Genomic DNA, 26,714 nt, shown 5'->3' on the forward strand with positions numbered 1-26,714 from the left:
CATATACAAAGCTATAACAGGTTTTAACTTTGTGACAAAATTTCTTTTCATACCACATTTAAACTGAAGAGCTGAAGCACAGAAAAGTAGATCCCTGCTGCTACTCGCCCTGCTGTTACATCTGCATGTGACTTACTCATGGACACGTAGAAGGAAGCACTCCCTAGGAATCAATGGTTTGAAAGCAAAGAGAAAGTTCAAGGCAATCAGTAGATAATGATTCCTCTTTACCATATTCCAGTGAAAAACACTGTCATCGACCCTACTGTTATTTGTTAAGATTTCAGCAGCCTTGGGGGCTCAGCAACTGGCTCCTACAGGCCCTCACCATTAGGCAACAGCACACACCTATAGGCACACCTTTCCATTTTAACAAAAACTCCGCTCCCAGTGAGGTAACTCCAGAGTTTAACTATCTCAACCGCAAAGGAGCAGACACACACAGCACTATATAATTATTTTTAATGTCCAGAGTTTATAATTCAAGGGCCAGAGCTTTCTCCCAGACTCAAGTTTATAATTGCTCAATTGGCTGGTGAGGCCAGTAGGGATACTTCTTCTTATCTAATTTGGTGTCTGGGAAGACTTCATTCAAGTCCTCAATGGTCATCTGATCAAATGGAATGATGTTCTTCATCTTCTCCAGCTAGAAAAAGACGGGAACTGTGTTAAGATAAATAGGGCTGCAGAGATGCAAAAAAGAAACCAAGGCAGGTTACCCTCACTAGGTGAAAGATGTGTGGCCGTGAAAGAGAGGAAATATAAGCAAAGGCCTAGGCTCATCCTTACCTCTTCCTTGTATTCCTCAATCCTGCTCTTAGAGAGAGACAAAAACTCAGCACAAATTTTCACCTTTTAAGAGAAGGGAGAAATTCTGTTTACAGAAACGTCATCACACAGTATGTCCTCCTCTGCTGGTTTCTTTCACTCACATAATTATTCTGAGGTTCATCCATGTTATTGCGTTTATTAATAGTTCATTCCTTTCTATTGATCCTTTAAAGTCACTCCACCTTAACCTTACTAGGAAGAAACAGAATTAAGAGAATTTTAGAATAAATAAGAGCCTCCAATACTTACATCTTTTTCTTCTTCAGCATCCACCTGGGCAGTATATTTATCCTCCGGCACAGGAACCTTCAGGGCATTAAACTACAAAACAGTGACAGTGAGTTGTCGTTAATATAACCAAGAGCCCTCCAAAAGGGCTCAAAGCTGCTAATCGTAATAGAGCGTATAAAAACACATTCTCCGTTCAGGGAGGAAACCAGCATGCATCTAGGGCGTCATAGTGGAAAGAGTATTAGACTACCAAGGGAAGCTCAAGGTTCTTCTCTGCCCCATCACTAACTAACTGGAGACCTTGGACAATTCTTTATTACAGTGAGCTTCAGTTTCTTCACCTGATAAAGAGAGTTGGACTTGATGACCTCAAAGAACCCTGCAGTTCTAAAGAAATTCTGATCTTTTTTTTTTTTTAAGAATTCTGCATTTTATTGCACTCAAATAACATTGAACAGAAGACGTTTACATTATTTTTAGAAAATCCACTGATGTTGCCCAGCTTGGCATATATTTGTAAAAGACAAGGCTCATTCATTGAGATATTTGGAATTGGAAAGTATTTGACGTTGACCACAGCATAATGAATCCTCAGTGTCCAGAGTTCTAGAGATGATTATATACAAAAATCCAGAAAAATTTACTTTACACATTTATCAGTTCTATGTCACTCCTAAGGTTCCCTAAAAACATACGGCTTTATAAAAAGTAGTGTTCTAGGATTTCCCTGGTGGCACAGTGGTTAAGAATCCGCCTGCCAATGCAGGGGACATGGATTCAATCCCTGGTCCAGAAAGATCCCATATGCCATGGAGCAACTAAGCCCGTGCGCCACAACTACTGAGCCTGCGCTCTAGAGCCCATGAGCCACAACTACTGAGCTCGCATGCCACAACTACTAAAGCCTGCATGCCTAGAGCCCTTGCTCCGCAACAAGAGAAGCCACCGCAATGAGAAGCCTGCGCACCGCAATGAAGAGTAGCCCCCGCTCGCCGCGACTAGAGGAAGCTCGCGCGCAGCAGCAGAGACCCAACACAGCCAAAGAAACGTAGTGTTCTATAATTCACAATAGAAAGTAAGAGCTTTATTAGATGTTGAGTAGCAACTCTGTATTACCCAGATCACAGGTTTAGAAAATTATTGTTTTTTTCCTAATGTATTACTTTGGGTTTCACTACACTATGGTTCAGCATTAATTACTACAGTGTAACAATGCTCTCCAATGATAAATATATAAAATCTCTTTGATTTTCTTTTTAAAAATTTATTTATTATTATTATTTTCTTTGGCTGCACCACACGGCATGCAGGATCTTACTTCCCTGACCAGGGATTGAACCTGTGCCCCCTGCAGTGGAAGTACAAAGTCCGAACCACTGGACCGCCAGGGAAGTCCCCTGATTTCTCTTTTAAAAGAAACCGTAGTGGACTGGCGTAAGTCATGTTTGCATAATGGAGATGGAGGAGATGGTCTCCTTAGAAGACAGCTTAGTGTTGTGGCCCCAGCACTTAGCACTGCACCTGGCACAGAGTGGGCCCTCAATAAGCAACTGTTGAATCAACAAACTACAGATGCTGAAATTTAACATCAGAAGAGGATAGGCGAGCAAGAGATCACAGCTCCAAGGGACATTAAAAAAGACAGCAGAGAAAAGAGGAAAACAGTAAAAGGATAGAAAAATAATGTTACGTTTGTTCTAAAAGGAGACAGGTGGGGAGCTAAGAAGGAACTCAGAGTTGGCCAGAAACATCCAACTCAAGAGCCCTCTGGCTCCCAGGTTAAGGCTCTGCCATACTGTTTCCTTGGATAAGAAACCAGCTGAATGAAGAGACCCTGAAGTCTCTGCACCTATTTACCATTTAAATCTATCATCACAAGACCTCTGGCCACACCCATCTCTCCTGAGCCTCCTTTGGATTCTGGGTGTTAATTCCACCCCTCTTTCCCCCCTGTCATCCTGCATGTGTAACTGTCCACCGTCCTGCTCCCCAAGCAGGACGTGTTACAAGACCAGAACTTTAGTTGCCTGAAGTCTCACCTTCTTCTCAAAGTCATCCACCAAGCCAGCCTTTGCCACACTGGCCTTGTAGTAAGCCCAGTCGATGGCAGGTGGCTTCTCAGGCAGAGCGGCCAACCTGATCACGTAGAAAAGCAAAAGTTAAGATTGTTCCATGAGCAACAAAAAATTCACACAGCAATTTCCCTGTTCCTTATTCCTATGGCCTGGGGCTATCATCACACTCTTCCCTTGGAGGGAGATCAAAGGAATGCAAAAAAATTACTTGTATTTGGAAAATGCATGGATTTCTTTATACTTTCTGCCGGAAGAACATCAAAAATTCATGTGCAATTCCAAAGCACATTTTGTTTCCACATTAAGTGACAGGTTAAGAGGCTCCCTCTCAGCAAGATACTGACCTGGAGGTGAGGATCTCATTCCAGGATTTCAGGGAGTTAGCAACAGCCTTCTGGTTGGGGGGTATGATCTCCCCAAAAGCTACCCAGTCAATGGCTTTTAGAGCAAGTTTCCGTCCAGCCATCTGGAGAGCCTAGAAAATAAAACTGGTCAGATCAAAACAGGACTCTTGGAGAGGATCGTCTGAAGGGCATCTTAGAAACATTCAGGTATTTCAGAAATAGATCAGCATCATATGTGTGGGTATATCTGTCAACTAAAGGAATTAGGATTACTAAATCAGAAAGAGGACAATTTACCTTTTCAAATTCAAGGTGTGCAACCTGGCATATAAATATATTCTCTCCCCACTAGATGGTCCTCCCCCTATTCCCCAATTCCTAACCTACCAAAGCCCAGTTCTCTAGTGTTTGCACTCCATGTACCTTTGGAAATACTGGTAATGCAACAGTCATGCATTACACAAAATAATTTAAATGCATTTCCACTCAGTTTGCGTTTTATTCACTGATTCTCCAGTGCATAGAACCTGACACATACCCCCATTTCAACAAGGCTTAAATAGGGCAGACTCTCGACCAAAATTTCCTCACCTGAAAAATGGGGATAATAGCCCTGCTTACCTAAGAAGGCTGTTAAAAATATCAGATGTAATTGTGCACATCAATTTGCTCTACAATCTTATACAAACTTAAGGGGCTCTCTACCCGCTCCCTGTCAGATTAGTAATACACCTGCACCTTCCTATTCATGTCTGATGATCCCCTGCAGTGTTAGCACAAACCCTGAGTATACTGGCAATATGCTTAAAAAAGGTATTCAATACATGTGTGAATGTGAGAGAAGATGGAAAGTGATTACAGCCATTTTTTTTAAAACCAGGATAGAATATGGGAAAATAGTCAACTTAAACTAAATAAGATCAATGTCAAACATTAGGAAAAAGACTGAAATGTCAAAGGTCTTTACAAGTTATGGGCTGGATTACAAGGAAGATGGAAGAAATCTTCCCCAGGATCTCAAGACACGTATCCAACACCTGCCGCTTCCTTTCACTCTCAGGATAGGTTATGTTTCCTGGAGTGGAGGTGAGGGGCATCTCTTTAAATACACCAGAGAAATAAGTGCCCTTACAGAGACTTTTCCAAGCACAGAAGATAGGGTTCATAAATGGATTGCTGTCTCTTATCTACTGCTGAATCCCCAGCGCCTAGAACAACAGATCTTGCACAGGAGGTGCTCAGTGAATATTTGCTGAATCGGTAAATGAACCCTGCACTTGAGAAGCTCTGAAAGCTCCACACGCTCGAATGCTGAAACCTTCAGGAGGGAAGGGCACAGCCCTCCAGCCTGCTGGGTGTCACTCAGCAAGCTAAAACGATCTCCCGGCAACGTTTCCGCAGCCTCCAAACCGGACTACTGAAGTCGGCCAGGCTGGGGTCGGGCTGGACGAGACAAGGTTAGTGGAAGTGCCTAAGTCAGACGCGGCAGGGTCACAGACTGGCCCCTGCGACCTCGCGCTCGGGGGAGGGGAAAGGAAGGGAGCGCGGAGCAGCAGCTACAGCCGGGACACTGCCAGCAGGGCAACCGCAGGGCCCGGCGTCCTCGGTAGGGGCGCGACAAGGGTCGGGCCGAGGTTTGCAGGCGGCAGAGCAGAGGAACCCCCTGGGGTCGGACCTAACGCCCCAAACCTCACTCACCTTCACCGACCCCAGCGGCCCACAGTCCACACCACCAAAGAACGGAAGTGGGTCACCGGAAATCCTCCCCTCAGCCAGCCCCAAAGCCAAGGGGGCGGGCCCTATTTCTCAGGTCAGCCAATGGTGATGGGGGCTGGTTCCGGAAGTCCCGTCCCCGAAGGCGGGCGCCTAGCCTCTACTGCCAGGGTCCCCGGGAGCTGGTTGGGGGCGCTCCCGTCCCTCTCCGCCGGCCCCTCCCCCGCCGATGGGCCGGCCCGGCTCTCCCTGCCAAGAGATGGGCCGGCCCGGCGGCGCGCGGGCAGCGGCGGCGGCGGTGGCGGCCCAAGATGGCGGAGCTGCAACTGGACCCGGCGATGGCGGGGCTGGGAGGGGGTGGCGGGAGTGGGCTGGGCGACGGTGGCGGCCCGGGTCGCGGGCCCCCCAGCCCTCGCCCCGCTGGCCCCACGCCCCGCGGGCACGGCCGCCAGCCCACCGCCGCCGCGCAGCCGCTGGAGCCGGGTCCCGGACCGCCCGAGCGGGCAGGGGGCGGTGGAGCCGCCCGCTGGGTCCGGCTGAACGTGGGCGGCACCTACTTCGTGACCACCAGGCAGACCCTAGGCCGGGAGCCCAAGTCTTTTCTCTGCCGCCTCTGCTGCCAGGAGGACCCGGAGCTGGACTCAGACAAGGTGTGCCCCGCCCTCGGGCGCGCCCCCGGCCTTCAGACCCCCTCGTTCCTCCTAGGCTTGTCCCCCGATTCCTGCAACACGCTTCTCACTGGCGGGCACCTCGGGCCGGGACCCCTTCCTCCTCCTATTTCCCCGCCAGGCTAACCCCCGGGGCTATTCTCCCCCATCCTCAGGCGCACGCGGGCTTTCTCTCTGACGCCACCCTTCGTTCTCAGCGGCTCCTTCCCCATACTGTGCCCACCTTCACCCACGAGAACCCATTCCACACCCCTTCTCCGTATTCCTCTCTGCACCTCTCATCCCAGCCCCTCAGGTCTGCATGAGTTTTCCCCTGGCTCCTCGTCAGCCCCTCACCGCCTGTGCCAGATGCATCCAGAACTGGGTCAGGGTGAGCTAAGGCATCTTTGTAGCTTTCTCAGACTTCCTCTCGGACCCCTCTGCCAAGTTGGGTGAAAGCCTGGGTCTGATGATGGCTTCGACAGCTGCAGGAAGTGCTTCTCATGATATCACACTTCTTTCCTGTGGTCCTGGTCCCTGAGCTCCTGTCTGGTAACTGTCATTGTTTTAGGTCGATATTTGAGATCAGATACGTTCCTTGGAAAGAGGTTGTCATTTGCCAGTGCAAACCTAAGCTGACCCGTTAAGACCAGGGAAAATGAAACCCTGAGAGTGCTGTTGGGCAAGTTGCATGGCTGCTAACCAGAGAGTTGAGAGGTGACAAGGCGCCTAACCCGTTTTCAGTTTGAGCTGTTGTCTGAGTTGTTTTTTTAACTTTACACGTTCATCTTTTAGTTTCCGACTTAAAAGCATTGATCATTGCTTACAGCGCCTTGTATCCCATAGAGCACTTAGCTGTTACCTTGCAACAGAGCTAGAGTTGGGTAAACGTTGGTTGATTTCATTTATTCATCTTCTGCCTCTCCTGTAATAAATCTCAGATTGAAGGAAACCTGTCCTGCCCTAACTTTAAAGAGTTTCCAAAACCTTGCTTATTCTAAAGGAATTATTTGATCTACCCCAAATTGTCCTTGTTGCAGTAGAAGCCAGTTTCTTCTTGTTCCCTTTACTGTAAAGATGAGTAGGATTAAAACTGCTCAGAGCCAAGTCCTGGCTGTGCCAAGCTTCCTGTGGGCGCAGATCTGGAGTGTGTGAGTTACAGCTGCCAATGCAGACTCCCACGGTTGTTGGCCCTGAGTTCTGGAGCATTGCCAACTGAACAGAGGTTTTCTTAGAATTAGGAATGTGATTCAGGCACAATAGAGAAGTCAGAATGTCCATCTCAAGCAAAAATTTAGATCATGCAACTATGGCATTTTCTTCCTCGGTTTCTTTATAACAAGTATCCCAAAGGAAGAATGTTGGTAATTGCGTCAGAGTAAAAATTTTAGAAGTTCAAGTTAATGCCTAGATGATGAATATGACTGTACATCTGTAACACCCTCCCTGAAATGATCTTGAAGTACAAGATACACAAAGCTAGGCTTCTTGCCAATAGTTTGTGATAAATATCTAGCAAAACTTGCCCTCTCACTCGTGTATTGTGACAGAGAGGTGGAAACCCTGCCCTGACTTAGCCTGAAAGCTCCACAGTGATACCCTTATGTTTGGTTGACAGGATGAGACAGGGGCCTATCTGATTGACAGGGACCCTACCTACTTTGGTCCTATCCTGAACTACCTCCGCCATGGGAAGCTCATCATTACGAAGGAGTTGGCAGAAGAAGGTAAGAACGATGTTTGCATTGGGCGTTTTCAAAGTTCAGGTCAAATCTTTAGAGCTGTTTCACAGATTTGAAATTTTTTTTCCCCACAGATTTTATTTTATTTTTTTCTGGCCGCGCCGTGCGGCCTGTGGGATCTTAGTTCCCCAACCAGGGATTGAACCCGTGCCCCCTGAATTGGGAGCGAGAAGTCATTCCACTGGACCGCCAGGGAAGTCCTGAGATTTGAATTTTGAGGTTTTCATCAAACTCACGTGCAGTAGATAGTGTAGGAAAGCTTTACGAAAATAAATAGGGAGCCTCCAATTACCTGGTCTCGTCCGAGAGGGTCTTGAAGGAGCCCCTTTCGGTTCGCTTCAGCCTCCTTCGGGAGAAGGAAGCTACGTAGCTCAGCTTTGGAGATAGCTTTGGAGTTTTTTCTGAACCTGCAGAATTGTCAGGACCCCTTTTTACATTTACTTATTGCTAGCCGTGAATGTCCACAGCCTGAAGCAACAAATCTCTGACATTTAGCTATTCGTACTTTCAATTTTAGTTTGAACTTGCAGCTGTAAAAGAAATAATAATAAAGGCTTGGCCTCATTTCTTTTAAGACTGGTCTCATGCTTCCTTGTAAATTTTTGCATCTGACCTAATTCATTCTCCAGCCCATTGTCAGGTGCATCGTTATTTGACTCATCTTTTTGGTTTGTAGAGCATTTGGACCGTAAGTGGGTCTAGACATCTTTCTAAAAGGCTGTCTTGGGGGTGGGATAGGGAGGGTGGGAGGGAGACGCAAGAGGGAGGAGATATGGGGATATATTTATATGTATAGCTGATTCACGGTTATAAAGCAGAAACTAACACACCATTGTAAAGCAATTATACTCCAATAAAGATGTTAAAAAAAAATAAAAATAAAAAATAAAAGGCTATCTTGGTCTCACTGAGGCATTCCGTTGAAGACTGGGGCCTGCCCCTAGAGCCAGGGCACCCTGACCTGGGAGCTTTAGCTCTGCGTGAGAAAGCTGTAATGGCCGTGCTAATTAATGAAGTGGCTGCAGAACACTGCTGCTAAAACCAGTCAAGAGGAATCACTCTCCCTTTTTTTTTCTCCTTAACATTTCAAACGCATACAAAGTAATGGGAATAGTGCAGTAAATTCCACCCAGCATCCAGCTTCAGCAATTACCAACTCATGGGTACTCTTGTTTCTTGAAAAGAGGAATCTGAAGCATCTTTTCTAATGCCTTAAAAAAATTCATTTTGAAATAATTTCAGATTTAGAGAAAAGAACTCCGTTTACCCAGATTCACCAATTTTTAACATTTTTTGGTCATATTTGCATTACAATACATTCTCTGTTTCCTCCTCCCCGCTCTTTTTCCTCTCCCTCTTCTAGTTTTTATTTCAGAACTATTTGAGACTAGTTTACAGACTTCACCCCTTAATGCTGCAGTGTGTACTTCTCAAGAACAGGACATTCTCTCACATAACCACAATACAGTTATCAAATTCAGGAAACTTAATATTGATGAACACCTTAACTATAGCTTATATTCTAATTTTATCAGTTGTTCCATTAATGGTCTTCATAGCAAATTTTATTCCTGGTGCAGGATCACACATCCCATTTAGTTATCCTGTCTCAGGCCTTTGATATTTTGTTTGTTTTTGTTTTATTTATTTATTTATGGCTGTGTTGGGTCTTCGTTTCTGTGCGAGGGCTTTCTCTAGTTGTGGCGAGCGGGGGCCACTCTTCATCGCGGTGCGTGGGCCTCTCACTGTCGCGGCCTCTCTTGTTCTGGAGCACAGGCTCCAGACGCGCAGGCTCAGTAGTTGTGGCTCACGGGCCTAGTTGCTCCGCGGCATGTGGGATCCTCCCAGACCGGGTCTCGAACCCGTGTACCCTGCATCGGCAGGCAGATTCTCAACCACTGCGCCACCAGGGAAGCCCAGGCCTTTGATTTTGTTTAGCATGGGATTCTTTTCTTTTGGATTGAACCCAGGGCCTTGGCAGTGAAAGCTGCGAGTCCTAACCACTGGACCGCCAGGGAAGTCCTATGCATGGGATTCTTTCAATGACTGCCTCTTATATTGTTCAAATAATAAGCATCTTGTTAAATTTGGTCCACATAAATTTACACACACACACACACACAAACAAACACACAGACCTTTGGTCATTTTTAGGACAAACTGGGCAGAAATTGCAAGCTCAAGAGTTGTCCAGTGGGACTAGTTCCAGGAACTAAGTGACATATGGTAAAGGTGTCCTGCAGCTCACGGGCAGGTGCAGGGAGAGCAGGGGAAGGTGCCAGGTGGGAAACTGCAGGGGTGAAACGGAGTAAACAGAGCACTGTTGACTCACTGCCATTGGGGAAGAGGTCACGGTGCACACCAAACAGCAAAGAAACATTTCCCAGGCTGAAGGAGTTAGACTAGACTTGCATTTGAAAGATAGAGTTCTTAGCAAGCTCATGAACTCCAGCCTCTTCCTGCCGTTTTCTGGGGACTTGACACACATCTAACTACAGTTTTGGTCCTTCTAGGTGTGCTGGAGGAAGCGGAGTTTTATAACATTGCGTCTCTCGTGCGACTTGTTAAGGAAAGGATACGGGACAACGAGAACAGAACTTCACAGGTAATGGGTTTTGAGCTCTTAAGGGGAAGCTATCCCAAGTGGCTCTCTTTGTCCATGTGTCTGGGTGTGACTTGAAATGGATGATGTGATCTCTGGATGATGGCCAGAGCCCTGCCTTTCCCCGTAGAGCTGGAGGTCTCTGTGCGGAACACCGCCCGTCTGCCAGACAGACAGCGTGTACTCTGCCAGCCTTGTTCAGAACAAGGAAACAGAGGAGAAGAAATCACAAAGTAGACGAAACAGCCCCGTGTCCCCTTAGCAGAGCGGGAGGTCGTGGCCGCTCTCCATTTGGCAGTGGGAGGAGCCACTGCACTTGAGGTTCAAAGCCTGTTCTTTCCGGCGGAGTATCTGTCTCCCTTCATGTCCACGTGGAGGCCAAACAAGGCCTTGCTTCCGCCTGTTGGCTTCTGTTTATTAGGACCAGCCTTCAGCCTGTGGCCATGTCACATCGAGCTCCTGACAGCCTCTTGAAACCAGTCATGGCATAGACTTTGCAAGTGGTTTGCGAATCATGCTTCGAAGAAAATAATGTCAAGCTTCTCTTTTTATGATGAAGTCTGGATTTTTATGCTAACCTAGTAGATATGGTAACAAAAATCAAACAGAATTTGCCACATAGTTTGAGAACAGAACGGAAGGCAGTGAGGCACTCTTACCTCATTTCATGTCTCGTCACCCATCATGTGTCCTAAGTAAGTGGCCACAATAGCTTCTGTTAGGCCCTGGGGACCCCAACTGATAGGAGAAGGTCCACGCCTTCAAGAAGCTTAAAGTCTAGCAAGAAACACAGACACTCCCTTTCGTGTATTTAGGCTCTATTTTAAGAGAGTTTAGCTGCAGTAACGGGGCAGAGTTGGACTCCAGCAAGACTTGCCTCTTATCCCATCAGATACCGGTGGTGGTCGCTTCCTTGAGATCTAATCTATTGCAATATAGAATTTTCCTTGAAATAAGAAGGCAGTATGTTCCTTTTCAAAAGTAAAAAATAGTTCCTTGCTCTTTCTGTGTAAGACTTCAGATATCAAAATTTTTCTGGCTCTAAATGGAATTATCTGGATGAATAACGGACACCTATGCTAAAAAATGAACTCTCTTATACATTTTATCTCTAGCACTTTGCAAAGGTGGAAAGGCTTATTCATTTAGTTCTCTTACATCTGCCCAATGGCTGAAAGGCTTCTTTTTAATGTTCAAAGATGAACTTGTATTTGGTTTGCAGATTACCATATGAAATATGATCTAGTGTCACCGGTCTTTCTGCCATCTCATAGTATATTTACATGGCATCTTTCACTATTATAGACACTTAATAGATCAGACGTTCTGAGAATATTGCCTCATCCTCAGTTTTCCACATTCCAAAAAACCCCTTTGATTGCTTAATATAAATATTGATGGTACCGTAGAGTATGTCATTTGAAACCATTCGAATCATGGCCCCTGAACACTCAGTTCTTTGCCATTAGCAAATTCCTTGAGAGCATCGTTAGATTTCTATTTGATGACAGCAGTTAATTAGTTCTCTAGATTCTGAGGCTTGTGGATTTATACCCAGTTGGAAGCTTTTTTATTCTAGGAATGTCAAGACCCTTTTGATGTTAATTGATCTTTCCATCTGTCCTCTTTATTTAGTGGAACTCTGGGCAATGGATTTGATGTTGTTCAATGACGTCCCCTTTTGCATTTGTCCCAAGTGGCTCTAAGGCTGAGTGTGGATTTCCGTGGCTGTCCCTTCAAACACGTTATCTCCTTTAACTTGTCTGCTTTGAAAGGAGACGCACATGGCAGACGATAGGGCGAAACCCAAGATGTGGGGGACCTACTCTGCCCTTTCTCAGTGACCTCACACCTCTTTTACTGGCTGCCACCATTCTATTACTCTGCCGTCCTTGGTAGTATTTTTTGCTAGGTGATTAATCTTGGTGCATTTGAGAGCACCAATGGTTTACTTTGGAAGAGAATAAAAAAGAGGCAGCACAGATATCTTAAATACCTGGGACTTTGACAGCTGTGGCCACTCTCAGGTCTTTCGGATGCTCTCCATCTTACAATATAAGACATCTGGTTGTTTCCGAAATGCGTGACTAGAGTAATTGGAATTGTCAGAAGATTTGTCCTGTATTTTACATGGAAGAAAATTTTTTTTACCTTAACACCTTGTTTAATGGTAGCTGTACCTCATTTAGAAGGACAAAGTATACAAGAAAGATTATAATGTTGTCAGGCCGATCTGGGCTCAAGTCCCAGCTCTACCTCCAATCCACTTAATCGCTGTACAGCTTGGGCAAGATACTGTGCTCCGAACACCAGTGTCCCATGTGTAGAAGGAAGCCAACACCTGCCTTCCAGGACTGCAGTGAAGACTAGAGGAGAAGGGTGTCACACTTGGGGCTTGTAGCACTCGGTGATCAGTAGCTGCTTTTATTTTTCCAGTATTCCCCAAGTTGTTCTAAAATGAATTTTCTAGGTAGCTGAAGCCAGCTTGTCCTTTTGAAAAAGTGTTAAGTTTTCATCATTCTTAAGGGAACAGTCCATATTTCCTTAAAATCCGATTGAACACAACTGACCCCTCTCTCCATGACCAGGAGTCATTGTTGTGAACCTGGGTTGCTGTTTGTGCCTTATGCCCTCTGGGATGGGTAGTGAGTGGGCAGCTTTGCACCCAACACTGAATGGTCCCAGATTGCTAAATACCGAGTCCTCCTGTGCGCCTGTAATTGTCCTTCTGGGAACTGGAACTTCCATCTGGCGAGCTTGCCTCCCTGCAGCCACCCTGGCTCTCTCGTGACTGGCGTCTCGTCCCCCATGGGCCAGATCACAAGTGTCAGTGAAGTGCAGGGGCCTTAGTGCTGCGGCCGTGGGGCATCGATTTGAGTTGCTCTGCCTTTTGGCTTTCGGTTCTAACTTACGTTCTAGAGAGTTGAGTCTGGCCAGCAAATGGCCTTTCTCTGAATCTTTGACACCAACTGGGTGACCAACAGTTCAATCCTGTCCCTACCCTGACCACCCAGAGTCAGCATCAGACTCCACGGGTCTCAGATGCCAGTCATAAGTCTGGGTCCCCAGCCGCCTGCACTCTGTCTGGCTTGGTGACAAATTCGGGGGCTCCCACAATGCCCCCTTCACGTTCAGTAATTTACTAGACTAACTCGTGGAATTCAGGAAATGCTCTACTTACTATAGTTTATTATGAAGGCTACAAATGAACAGCCAGATGGAGAGATTCATGGGGTGAAGTCCTAAAGGGTCCTGAGCACAGGAGCCTCTGTCCCCGTGTAGTCAGCACGCGCCAGCCCCCAGCTGCGCAACACACGGATGTGTTTGCCAACCTGGAAGCTCCCTGAACCCCATCGCTTTTTTCAGGACGTTCCATTTGGTAGGGAAGGTTGATTATATCATTGGCCTTTGGTAATTGAACTCAATCTCTAGCCCCTCCCCCTTCCCCCAGGGTCACAGGATGGGGCTGAAAGTTCTAATCCTCTAACTCCCTCAGTCTTTCTGGTGACCAGCTCATTAGCATACAAAAGACACTCCCCCCATTTATTTATTTATTTGTTTGTTTGTTTTGGTTGCAGCGTGAGGGATCTTTTAGTTGCCGCATGCAGACTCTTAGTTGTGGCATGTATGTGGGATCTAGTTCCCCGACCAGAGATCGAACCCGGGCCCCCTACATTGGGAGCGAGGAGTCTTACCACTGGACCACGAGGGAAGTCCCCAAAAGATACTTCTGTCACTCGAATTTCCAAAGGTTTTAGGAGGTCTGTGCAAGGAACCAGGAACAAAGACCAAATATTTTTTTATTATACACATATATATAGCAGGAATGTTACCATGTAACACTGAAACACTTCCAGGTAGCTTCAGCAGAGGGTAGAATAGCTTGAACATGTGTATATTATGGGGTCCCTATTTAATGTATTATTCCCATATATAAGGTATCATTCTGGATAAACCAAGATATGGTCTGCATTTTCAGCGTGTATGTCAGCTATAGTGACTGAAGAAGAAAATGTGACTTTCTTGTCCAGAGCAGTTTTACTCTTATTTTCTACTTTGGGAAATAGATGAAGTCTTCAGTTTATCAGCATATGGTCACTCACATGATTCATCCCTCCAGAGTTCAGGATTATTTTATTTTATTCATGTTCTTGGACCCCTTATTTTCTTCTTGGGTAAGTTTTTATTGAAAAACTACAGTGCTGCTTGCAAAGGGGATAGTGGGTGGCCGCCAAGAAAAAAATTCCAAGCAAACTCCTTTCCAGTCTTTATTTTTTGGAGAGTCTCACCGAGGCAGCTGCAAACTGCTGTGCCCTTGAAACCGGTCCTCAAAGTCTGTGTGTGGTTGTCACAGGGCCCCGTGAAGCACGTGTACAGAGTCCTGCAGTGCCAAGAAGAGGAGCTCACGCAGATGGTGTCCACTATGTCTGATGGTTGGAAATTCGAACAGGTAATGTTTCTTTCGTGGGAGCAGCCCTGTATCTCAGTCTCGGAGCCAGTCACCGTCTGTAGCCAGTTAATCACCCTGGGAGTCGGGTGGGGGCCAGGTGTGATCCTGTTCCAAAACGGAGAAAGAGCCGCTCCACGTGGACTCTTTGCGTGGTAGGACGTGATGAGTTGGGGAGAGCTGAGGGTAGGCTTGTGTCTCCCAGCTTCATATCCAGAGTTTCCGCGTGGTTCTGCCCAGAGAGAGCCAGCCAGTTTGTTTAGGCTTGAAAGTGCCTCTCTGGGCTTTTTTCCCTCAGAGGGATTCCTTTCAAAAGTGCTGTGTTTATAAAGCAGAAACTAACACACCATTGTAAAGCAATTACACTCCAATAAAGATGTTAAAAAAAAAGTGCTTTGTTGACACCTTCTAGAATAAGTAGCTAAAGAAGACCAGGGTTTAGCAACAACCCTCCCTTTGCTTATCCCAGGGTCAGATCTTCATCCTTCCGAGTGTGTGCGCCATCCACCATGCACGGCGTGGTGAACAGCTGTGATGTGAAGGGATCAGACATCAAGGAGGATGGCGAGGTCCTTTCCGTTCACTCTGGGTTTCTCTTCTTTAGCTTTGTGCCTGTGACCTGACTGAGGCCTCAAAACAGTGTCTGAGAGCCAGGATTTTACTGCTTTCTTCCACTAGATGGCAGAATTGTTCATCTGTTGTCTTCAAGGGAGGCTGAGCATGAACAGAATGACTGTGTTATAAATTCAATGAATCATGCCTGTTTTTAGGTAGATTTAAGAGATCAGCTGAACTGTCACCATAAGCTTACCTTCTTAAATAACAGTTACTCTATGTGTTAACAGTATTATGTTATAGATCAAACACACAGGTGTCTCTGTCTTCAGAACCAATACTGGATGATTCCTCACACTCAGCTCCACTGCAGAATCAGTGCTACCTGTATGTGGCAGCCTAGTTCTTGTTCAGGTGTTCTTCAAAATGTCACCATACTTCCACTCCAGAAGTAGTTTTTCCCTGGTATAAAGTTTCAAAGACAAAGGATATTATAACAACTTTTTTTTTTTAATAAAAAATTATTTATTTATTTTTGGCTGCATTGGATCTTCATTGCTGCACTCGGGCTTTCTTCAGTTTCGGCGAGCGGGGGCTACTCTTTGTTGTGGCTCGCAAGCTCTAGAGCTCAGGCTCAGTAGTTGTGGCGCACGGGCTTAGTTGCTCCGCGGCACGTGGGATCTTCCCGGACCAGGGATTGAACCTGTGTCCCCTGCCTTGGAAGGTGGATCCTTAACCACTGTGCCACCAGGGAAGTCCCTATAACAACTTTTTAAAACTATTCTTTGTGAAACTAATGAATAATTTATCCTGCTGTTTTTCTCATCTTATTGATGTGCTGTGGGAGGACCAAGTCTGCTCCCTTTGACTCCATTACATGGAGGAGGAAGTTAAGGCCCAGGAAGGCTGAGGTGTCCGCAGCCCGGTCATACAGCAAGTCAGCCATGGTCTCCCGACTTGAGGCCTTGCAGACTTGCCAGGATGACCACACCCTCGGGCTCAGCTTCTCCCTCTCTGCATCCGTATTTCCTCTTTAGACTAGAGCCTGAGTTCAATTCACCAAAAAGGTTAGAAGTTGCAGCAGCATTTGGCTTGAGCAGCTCTTCAGTGACTCTCGCGTGGTGCTTTCCAGAGCCTCCCGAGCTCTGGTCTCCTGTCTAGGGCTTCTGCTTAAAGATGAGCCAGCTCTGTGTAGGTGTTTTGGCTGAAGCAAGTGTCCGTTTTCATTCACAGAAGCATTCTATTTCCCCTCAATGTTTGCTAGAAGGAATAATGTGACCGTATCAATCCTGGCTGCTGCCTTTGGCACTGTTTCAAGTGCTTGGGTGAGGGGACAGTGGCAGAACTCACACTTTTCTTTGGGGAAGCCTGGTGCACAGCTGGGATCCAGTTATCCCCTGGGGCCTTGATAGACCCAGAGAATTCTTCATCCTTTGAGCAGCAAAACAACAAAAGTTCAGTGAGGAGGAGGGATTTGTGTGCCACTTAAATATTTTAAGATCACTATTTGTATGTTCACCATATTCTTGTTTTATCAGCTAATCAGCATCGGATCTTCCTATAACTATGGAAATGAGGATCAGGCAGAATTCCTTTGTGTTGTCTCCAGAGAATTAAATAATTCTACCAATGGCATTGTCATTGAGCCGAGCGAGAAGGCAAAGGTAAGTTCCTTCACCCGACTTTCGTCTCTGACCCTTTGCTCTCAGCCCCTGCGCAGGCCTTGCCTGAACTGTTGCTCACAGGTTCTTCCCTTTCCTTCTCAAGCCAGCTTTGCATTTCTCCTTCATTTTGGCCTTTTGACTGTTGTAATTTATTTTTCTTTCTTGGCTGTGTTGGGTCTTTGTTGCTGTACGCAGGCTTTCTCTAGTCGCGGCGAGCGGGGGCTACTCTTCGTTGCAGTGTGCGGGCTTCTCACTGTCGTGGCTTCTCTTGTTGCAGAGCACGGGCTCTAGGCGCACGGGCTTCAGTAGTTGTGGCTCGTGGGCCCTAGAGCGCAGGCTTAGTAGTTGTAGCGCACGGGCTTAGTTGCACGGGCTTAGTTGCTCTGTGGCATGTGGGATCTTCCCAGACCAGGGAATGAACCTGTGTCCCCTGCATTGGCAGGCGGATTCTTATCCACTGCGCCACCAGGGGAGCCCCTGACTGTTGTAAATTAAATCAGGACTTTTGGAGCAGTGACAGAGGCTTTTAGTTAGGACATGTGAACCAAAATAGGGTAGTCTTTTCCCAGCCTCTGTCAAATCAATGAAAAAGCTTATGGCCATTAATTACTATAAGGTGAGAATTCTGAAACTCAAAATTGGAAAGTATTTCACCTTTATATTTTGAAACTGTTCTCTCTCTCTCTCTTTCTCTGCCATCTCAAGAGAAAAGGAGTTTGGTTACCTTTGTGATTCCCCCGCCCCCTGACGCCCTGAAGTTACTGGAAAATGGTTGCACACTGTTACCTTTTTTCCTCCACTGTGCCCCCTCGTACACAGACACACATACATGCTTCTAAATCATCAGTATGTGGTGAGCCCGGACCGTGTCCTTTCTCACAGGGGAAGTGGTCCAACAACACGTAAACTTAGGCGTGGCCGTGTTCAGCAAAAGTCTTTTACAACTGCAGTGCTTCAGGGGCGGTTGCCTGGCTTCCTGGGGTAACAGCGATTGTCGTGCTGCTCCGTGGGGTCCAGTGGAAAGCAGCTCCGGGGCTCTTTCTCTTCCCTTGGCGGTCCGGTAAGCAACCACCGCCCAAAAGCAGTCTGCATCCAGCCTCCAAGCCTCAGCCCTCTTCCCCACCTTCCCCTTCCAGATTCTTCAGGAGAGAGGATCTCGGATGTAAAGTCCGGAGTCCTAACCAACGAGAGAGCAACCCAGCAGAGCACCTCTGTGAAGTTAAATCTTGCTCCTGTACAGTAACCGAGCTACTGCAAAGCAAAGCTGAGCCTGGCCCCCCGGTGGAGAAGTGTTCTGGTCAAAACCAAAGGAACCCCAGCCCCACCCACAGGAACCGGAAGACAGAGGCCGCTTCCGGCTGCAGAATACCTTTTCAGTACCTGCTTCTGTTTTCTTAGCCAATGTTACAACAAATCTTTATGAGAGCAGCTGGGCCGGGTTCTCAGCTGGAGCTGATCTAGGGCTAGGGGGAGGGGAAGAGGAAGGCCTAGGTCTTTGCACATATGCTGTGCTTCAAGGAAGCTGGAGCAAAGGAAGAGGTTTTTCCCTGCGCCGTGCCATGTTTCCACCTGAGTGGGCCACGTCGGACATTAGCAGCCGCTTTGTAACACCATCTTTCCCGGCCCATGCCCCCCCAAATAATGCAGCAGATGCAAAGGGTTCTAGCTTCAGGTTGTTGAACTGAGGTTTGGATAGAGTTGCCAGAGTACCCCACATTCCTATGAACAAAGCCTCTTGGAGGAGGGGGAGGATAGGGTGTCCTTGGTGGTGGTTGGAGACTGGGGATTGCAGCTCTGGATTCGGGGCACCCAGCTGCTACCATGTTCAGCTTGGCGTCATTTGTCTCCAGCAGCCTGGACCCCCCAGATAGCTTGCTTTCTCCCCAAGAAGAGGTTTGAGGCAGGCGGCACCTGCGCCGAATCAGACAGACAGACAGGCGCTTTAGGTAGTTGATGTAACTGCTTCTGCAGCCTTTTCTTGCCCTGCATTGGCCCATCTTCCTTCCCTGACTTTTTAAACTGGGGCTGAGGGTAAAGGGACTTTGGACCCTCGATGGCTTGGGGTGGGGCCGGCTGTTTACTTTGAAAGTTGCCAAATGTGTTATATTGTCGTATCCAAAAGTGGTATCATTTTTGTGATCGTCTCTTGGAAATGCCTTGACCAAAAGTGCGATATTTGTGTCTCTTCTTGGTTTCTGACCTGGGCGGCGTCAGTGAGCCCCACCCCCCACCATCCCCCATAGTGTGTGTGGGTTTGCTGGGCAGTCTGAGGACTCCCCCGTCTCTGACCTAGCCCTCACCACCACTTCTTTCTGTGGAGTGCCAAGGCGTCGAGGATCAAACGCTGTTGGACCCAGAGGAGGAAAGCCCTCCTTTGGGCTGTGCCCTCGGAGCTGGTAACTGGACTCTCTAAGCTTTTGAGTCTCGATGAGCAGTCGTGGAACGCAAAGGGACCAGAGAATCCTGACTTTGCCCCGGGTGACTTTCTTAGGGTGGCAGATGGTCTGGAGGAGGGGGAGGTGCCCGTGGGGAATGCTCCATCCATAAGAGCCCCTCAAGCCCATGGCTCCTGGGCGCCTTCAAAGCTGAGGTTCTCTCTGCTCCACAGCTCAGCTGCTTACTGCGTGGGTCTGGGGTCATGGTGTTTTGGAAATGACTATCGACTAAGCCAAATGTCTTCCGAGCCTGTGACCTGCCCCTGCCCAGGTGGCCTGACCCTTCTCCAGGATTCGCACATTGCCCTCATGTGTCTGTGTAGAGTAGGGTAGGAGTGTGTATCCAGGGCGTCTGCTGACACGCCATGTCTGCGCACCAACGTGAACGTGCACGTCGGCACCTCGGAAGTCTGGCCCGAGCCCAGGATTTTTACAGTTGTAAAACGTTAGAGGAACTTCTACCTACAATAAAAACAGTCACCCCTTCAGAAAGGTGACAGATGTCCATCCTGTCATCTTTCAGGGAAAAAAAAGATTTTGAGTGAGTCAAGGAAAAGCTGCCCTGAGTAGCACAGAGCGATGGGCGAGGTGCTCTTTGGCCGATCTGAATAAGAACCGTCGGACTGAAAGGAGGGGAAGCAGCTGCATGTGGGGCCTCGCGGCCAATCAGGTTTGCTTTCTGGGGCTCACCTGATGGTCAGCCTCTGGTCCCAAGCCAGCAAGGAGGAGCGAGGAGGCGCGGGCCAGCACCTCAGGATGCACTGTTTCTTTCATCATGCTTCTCAGAGGTCCACCGTGGAGCCTGCGAAAAGACTGCTGAGCCCCTTGCTAAGTGATCTGAGGAACTAGAGGGCTGCCTTTCACCAAGCTTCCCTCCTCCCGGCAACCCCATGACAATTTCAGTTGTTCCAACGCTCCAGGAATCTGAGAGTGATTCGTTTCTTAAGGTTTCTGGAAAAGTGTTTTACCCAAGCCCTTTATGAACCTAGTTGGTGTTTTTTTCTTGAAAGCCTTCTCCCTCCGGGGGAGTAACTTCAGGCAGAGGTCTGGCCATGGGCTGGGGGGTATCACATGACCAGTGACCCACGCTCTCCAGCTGCCCAGGGCTGCCACGTGGGGAGTGTCTCCCTGCTTCCTTCCCTGCCCAGGTCCGAGGCCGTGGGTGATGCAGGCCAGACCCAGGGAGCAGCCTGGCGTCTCCTGAGTGATGACCCCGAAGCCCGCTTCCATCTTCTCCTCAGAACCTGCTCTTTTTTGGCAGTGAGGCAGGGCCCAACCTCCTCTAGAGTAACTTAGTTTCTGCACAATTTTAACTGATCTCAGGGGTGTCCGTGAGGTGCAGAGGAGGAAGGGACAGAGATGCTGAGGGAGTAGGGCTGAGAAGTCACCCACACCCTCCAGCATGGCCTTTGAGCCAGGCCTTAGGGACCATGCCTGTCACTTGTGGGTGCCCTTTGTTACCATTTGTGTGTTTGAATAAAGTCTGAAATGCTGTGACCCCTTTTTTTTTCTCTCTGGTCAATAAAGACATGAAACAGACTTCTGAATCTTGAAACCTTTGGTGTATGTTTTCCGATACTGCGAGCTCCTGGGTTCCTGCTGTCACTCACTATTGGTGATTGTCATGCTGTCCTCAGGGGATGAATTTCACTGCACCTTTTTCTAGCAGGGCTTCTTACAAAGCCCTGATTTCTCCTGCTGCTAAAACTGCCTGAGGGGGTGTTGGGCCTTCTTCCTCCTGGCTTTCATTTGACTGCATCTGAAAGGACCCAGAGAGCGCCCAGAAACAGAAGGTGGGGACAGATGGGCTTCCCACCAGAGAGCCGGAAAGAGACAGGGGGCGGGCATGAGGTGGTTTTCAAGGGAAAAAAGTCTTCCTGGAAGAGAATAAGGGACGGGGTGCCCATTTTCTCTGCAAGGAAGAGGAGGGGTAAGAAACGTGAGGTGAGAATCGAGTCGCCAGCACGTCAAGTATTGATCCCTAAGGCATCAGGCGGGGTGTGGGATCCTCAAAAGGCGTTAGGTCGTCCCTCCTATGGGGCGCTTACAGTTGGGGAGGTGGTGTGTACACAGAAAGGTACTGAGCAAGGTGTGTGGCTGTAACAGCTCCGACGGGAGACCACAGCCGTCGTCGACAGGTGGTGGAGAAAGGAGAGGGCCCAGGGGACTCGGGTGTCACAGCTGTAGTGGTCGCAGGACACAGTTATCGCTCCCGGGACTGGGGAGCAAAGGGCAGAGGTTGGCATTAAACGGTCGAGGCTGGGAGGAGGGGCCTGTAGAGGGATGCTGCCATCTCAGGGCTCAGTGAGGCTGCTGCTGGGAGCGCGGAAAACCGCAAAGGAACCGCACTGCTGGGACCAGCTGTTGCCGCCGGAGCAAAGCTGCGTCGCTGTGGTTTCTCTAACAGGAAGGGCCACGTCTCCTTTTTCCCCTCCAGCCTTGCTGTCTCCCTCTCAGGATTCCTTCAGCAGCTTCCCGGCCCCAGCAGCACAGGGCAGTCGGGGTGGGTTGGGGCTGAGAGTTAACAGCAGCTCTGCCACTTTGGGGCTGCTCCGCACCCATAAGCACGCTTCTGTGCATATTTGAACTTCGTAAGAACAGCTTTGTGCTTCCGTGTAACAAGACGCAACTACTTTTCTTTCCTTCTTTTTTTTTAATTTTTCGGCTGCGCCGCGAGGCACGTGGGACCTTAGTTCCCCGACCAGGGCTCGAACCCGCGCCCCCCTGCAGCGGAAGCGGAGAGTCGTAACCACTGGACCGCCAGGGCAGTCCCAAGACGCAGCTACTCTTTACACAAAGATGATCGTATCCTCCCCGCGACACAAGACACTGCAAACAGTCATTGTTCCCAGGTCTGAGAGACAGTCACGTCTATTTCTGGGCTGTGTTAATTACTCCTCAGATTGGCTGGGTGGGTTGTGATGGGCAGCTCAGGCCACATGGTCACTTGATGCCCCTGATTAGGTAGCTGGAGCTATTCCTCCACAGAAGAAGAGTTACCTGTAAAAGGAGTCATGGTTCTGTTCCAACACCCTGGAGTCTGCACGGTGAGTCTCCTGTTGGAGCTTGCTGGAGGTTCCATACGGCGCTGTTTACAACAGGTTATTTGAGTTTGACTGAATCCGCTCCGTCGTAAAGCCCAGGTGGCAGCCCAGAGCTGAATTTTTAGTAAGAATCACGCCACGCTGAAGGATTTTCATCAGTGAAGCTTTCCCCTGGAGTGAACTGTTACTCTATTTAGCCAGTTTAATTCCTTGGTCAGCTTTCTATACAATGCAATTCAATCGTTTTTCTATTTTCATTTTCACGTAAAAATATTTTCATTGAGATCATTGTTTTCCATGCGCTTTTGCCCTTGTGAGTTGTACCTTTTGCCCTCGTGGGCTTGCTTTTGTGACTCTTACCTCCTCTGTGTTTATTTTCCCCCAAGTCAAATTTGGCAGCTCCAAATCTAACTCATATCTAAATTTGAGTATTTTTTAACTGGTCCGTTTTCTGTTAATTCTAACAAAACACAAAATGAGTAGAAGACCAATAGTTTGTATTTCTTAGCTTACTTGTAAGGAGATTGTGAGCAAGCTCCCTTGGATATTCTTGGATCACTTTATGTCTAAGTTTGGGCTATTGCTTCTACTCACATTTCATTCTGATAACCTTTGCATGCGCACCGTCTCACAGTTGGCAAATCAAAGAGCTAAACATCCTCAAAACATGCCTGTTTTGTGCAGTTATGATGGATAGTAAGCAGGTGTTTGGAGGGGGGAGGATTCGGAAGGCTCCACAGAGTTCTGAACTAGACCCCGAAGTTGGAGAAGGGTGTGGTTGGCAGGTGCAGAAAGGATGTGCTGCTCAGCTCTGTCACTTCTATCAGGGCTCGAGCAAACGTCCACTTATTTGCTGCCATGTGCTGCACAGCCACTGCATGCCTGGAACAGTGAGAGAGAGGGGAATGCTGGAGGCAGGGAGGAAACAGCCAAGCAGCTGCTGTAGTGGCCAAGGGAGCTTCATCAGAACCTGGGCAAAGGGACTTCACTGGCGGTCCAATGGCTAAGACTCCGCACTCCCAATGCAGGGGGTCCGGGTTCCACCCCTGGTCAGGGAACTAGATCCCATGTGCCTCAACTAAGACCTGGCGCAGCCAGATAAATAAATAAATAGTAGAGGACTTCCCTGGTGGCGCAGTGGTTAAGAAAACACCTGCCAATGCAGGGGACACGAGTTCGAGTCCCTGGTCCGGGAAGATCCCACATGCCACGAAACAACTAAGCCCATGTGCCACAAGTACGGAGCCTGCACTCTAGAGCCCACGAGCCACAACTACTGAACCCGCGTGCCACAACTACTGAAGCCCACGGGCCTAGAGCCCATGCTCCGCAACAAGAGAAGCCACCACAGTGAGAAGCCTGTGCACCTCAACGAAGAGTAGCCACAACTAGAGAAAGCCCGCGTGCAGCAGCGAAGACACAATGCAGCCAAAAATAAATAAATAAATACGTTTTTAAAATAAATAAATAAATAGTAGGGGGAAAAAAAAAAGAACCTGGCAGAGGCAGGGCGATGGAAATGCTGAGCCAGAATCGAGCCCCTTTTTAAAGGCAGCCACGTATTCAAGAATCACTACAAGTCCTAAGCAGGATAAATAAAAACACACATAGAAATAACAAAATGGATGAAAACAAAATATGGAGAAAATCTTAAAAGTCACCAGAAGGAGGGGGAAAGAGGTTACTTTCAAAGGAACAGCAATAAGACTGTCATCTTCTCAACAGAAAAATATAAACCAGAAGACAGTGGAATTAAATCTCCAAAGTGCTGAAAAGAATGTATCTGCCAACCTAGAATTCTGTCCTTAATGAAGATATCCTTTAAGAATGAAGATGTTATAAAAGCAACTTTGACAACCAGAACCTGAGAGTATTTGTCACCGGCAGACCTTGTACTAAAGGAAATACTAAAAGGTGTTCCTCAGGAAGAAGGAAATGACCCCAGAAGCTAGAGACATAGGAAAAAATGGAGAGCAATTAAAATGGTAAGTACATGGATTGATATATATAGATATATAGATTACACACCATTTAAGCATTCTTAGCACTTTAAGCATTATTTAAGACCACTTTAAGACCATTTAAGCATTATTAGCACTTTATAGTTTTAAAATATATAAAGAGAAAATACACAACCATAGTAAAAGTTGGGATGAGGTAAATGAAGTTGAAGAATTCTAAGGGTTTGCATTATTTAAGATTAAAGTAACGCTTAATATTAGACTTTGATAAGCCATGGATGCATGTTATAATTTCTCATGTAACTACTCCCCAAATAATAGAAGTATAACTACCCAGATAATAGGAAGGAGGAAATTGAATAATAAAAAATCAATAATGGTAAAACAAGTCACTAGGAAAACATAATAATTATAAATTTGTGTGCATCTAATGTTCTAGCCTCAAAATTGATAGAACTAAAAGGAGAAATAGGCAAATCCATAATACTACTAGGAATTTTGTCACATCTTTTAGTATTAAAAGGACCAGAGGGCTTCCCTGGTGGTGCAGTGGTTGAGAGTCCGCCTGCCGATGCAGGGGACGTGGGTTTGTGCCCCGGTCCGGGAAGATCCCACATGCCACGGAGCAGCTGGGCCCGTGAGCCATGGCCGCTGAGCCTCGCGTCCGGAGCCTGTGCTCCGCAGCGGGAGAGGCCACAACAGTGAGAGGCCCGCGTACAGCAAAAAAAAAAAAAAAAAAAAGGACCAGAAAACCAATAGGGATACCGATGCTTTTAACAACATGATTGGCAAATGTCATAACTGAAATATATAGAACACTACATCAAATAACTGCAGAACACATTCTGAATTTTTAAGTGCATGTGGAAGTTACCAACATTGACCATGTCGCTCTGAGCCATAAAGCAAGTCTTTAAAAAAGTCAAAGGATTTAAATCCAAGCATAACATCTGATTATAGTGGAATCAAGTTAGAAATCAATAATAAAAAACGATAATTAGAAAATATCTGCATTTTTGGAAGCTGAGCAACATGCTTCTAAATAACTCATGGGTCAGAGAAGACATCACAATGGAAATCAGAAAACATTTTGAACTGAATGATAATGGTAATACTCTTTAGTATAAGGTGCAATAAGAGTCGTACTTAAATGGGAAAACATATGTATTTACAAGGAAGAAATGCTAAAAATTGTTACATAAACAACCATCTCAGGAACTTAGAAAAGCAAATTCAACATAAAGAAAGTAAAAGGAAGGAATAACCCAAAGAAGTAAAAGCAATAATAAAGGAGAAGAGCAGAAATCAATGACATAAAAAACAAACATACAATACAACCATCAAAACCCAGAGCTGATTCTTTTAGAAGGTTAATAAAATGCATAAACTCCTAGAGAGTTTATCTCATCAAGAAAAAAGAAAATACAAAGGATATCTGGAATGTGAAAGGGAGCCACAACTACAAATCCTACAGTCCAAAGACTGTAGGATTATAAGTGCCACTCTTAGGGATATAGCCAAGGGAATTGAAAGCAGGGATTTAAACAGACATTTGTATACCCATATTCATAGCAGCATTACTCACAATAGCTAAAAGGTAGAAGCAACCCAAATGTCCATCAACAGAAGAACGGATAAAAAAAATGTGTTTATATAGAGACAGCAGGAACATTATTCAGCCATCAACAGGGATGAAATTCTGATACATGCTATAACATGGATGAACCCTGAAAACATTAAGTAAAATGAACCAGACTCAAAAGGACAAATATGGTATGATTTCACTCATACAAAATATCTAGAATAGAGATAGAAAGATAGAGTTATCATAGAGATAGAAAGTAGATTAGAGGTTACCAGGAGCTGGAGGGAGGGGGGATGGGAAATTATTGCCTAGTGGTTACAAAGTTTCTGTCAAGGGTGATGAAGAAGTTTGTGTATAGATAGTGGTGATGGTGGCACAGCATTGTGAGTGTACTCAGTACCACTGAACTGTACACCAGCATGGTTAAAATGCCAGTTTCATGTTATGTGAAAAATTATAAGTGGATAGGGAATTCCCTGGTGGTCCAGTGGTTAGGACTCTGCCTTTCACTACCGAGGGCCTGGGTTCAATCCCTGGTCTGGAACTAGGATCCCACGAGTCACACAGTGCGGCCAAAAAAGAAAAAAAAATAAGTGGATATTATGAACAACTTTATACCCCCCAAATTTTTAAATTTAGAGGAAATGGACAAATTCCTAGGAAAACACCATTTACCAAAATTGACACAGGAATAAATAGACAACATAATTTCTGAAAGGAATTGAATATGTAATTAATAACCTTTCCACAAAAGATTTTCTGGGCCTAGGTGGGGTTTTTTGTTTTTGTTTTTTTTTGTCTGAGCGGCATGTGTGATCTTAGTTCCCTGGCCAGGGAT

At 46.8% G+C, this 26,714-nt stretch overlaps 2 protein-coding genes across 5 annotated transcripts; one reads left to right on the plus strand and one right to left on the minus strand.

Moving 5' to 3' along the window:
- Positions 1–445: 445 nt before the first annotated feature.
- On the minus strand, positions 446–6,342 carry ATP5PD (ATP synthase peripheral stalk subunit d). Of its 2 annotated transcripts, none has more exons than XM_030837604.3 (6): positions 6,199–6,342; positions 3,482–3,612; positions 3,102–3,198; positions 1,081–1,152; positions 790–852; positions 446–646 (listed from the first exon to the last, which is right to left on the minus strand). In XM_030837604.3, the coding sequence occupies exons 1-6, from the start codon at positions 6,214–6,216 to the stop codon at positions 515–517; spliced, it is 513 nt and encodes a 170-aa protein (XP_030693464.1). In that variant the 5' UTR covers positions 6,217–6,342; the 3' UTR covers positions 446–514. The 2 variants fall into 2 exon arrangements, with proteins under 2 accessions (XP_030693464.1, XP_030693465.1); XM_030837605.2 differs by lacking the exon at positions 6,199–6,342 and adding an exon at positions 5,180–5,334.
- Positions 5,285–20,825, plus strand: KCTD2 (potassium channel tetramerization domain containing 2). 3 transcript variants are annotated; one of them, XM_030837603.3, is made up of 7 exons: positions 5,285–5,554; positions 5,674–5,844; positions 7,460–7,568; positions 10,097–10,188; positions 14,540–14,635; positions 16,726–16,851; positions 17,988–20,825. In XM_030837603.3, exons 1-7 carry the CDS (start codon positions 5,300–5,302, stop codon positions 18,015–18,017), a joined length of 879 nt encoding a protein of 292 aa, XP_030693463.1. In that variant the 5' UTR covers positions 5,285–5,299; the 3' UTR covers positions 18,018–20,825. The 3 variants fall into 3 exon arrangements, with proteins under 3 accessions (XP_030693463.1, XP_060146037.1, XP_030693459.1); XM_060290054.2 differs by lacking the exon at positions 17,988–20,825 and adding an exon at positions 17,734–17,981 and having other exon boundaries at positions 5,407–5,844; XM_030837599.3 differs by having other exon boundaries at positions 5,452–5,844.
- The last annotated feature ends 5,889 nt before the right edge of the window (positions 20,826–26,714 follow it).

Source organism: Globicephala melas, chromosome 20, assembly GCF_963455315.2.
Source record: "Globicephala melas chromosome 20, mGloMel1.2, whole genome shotgun sequence".
Classification (NCBI taxonomy): Eukaryota; Metazoa; Chordata; class Mammalia; order Artiodactyla; family Delphinidae; genus Globicephala; species Globicephala melas.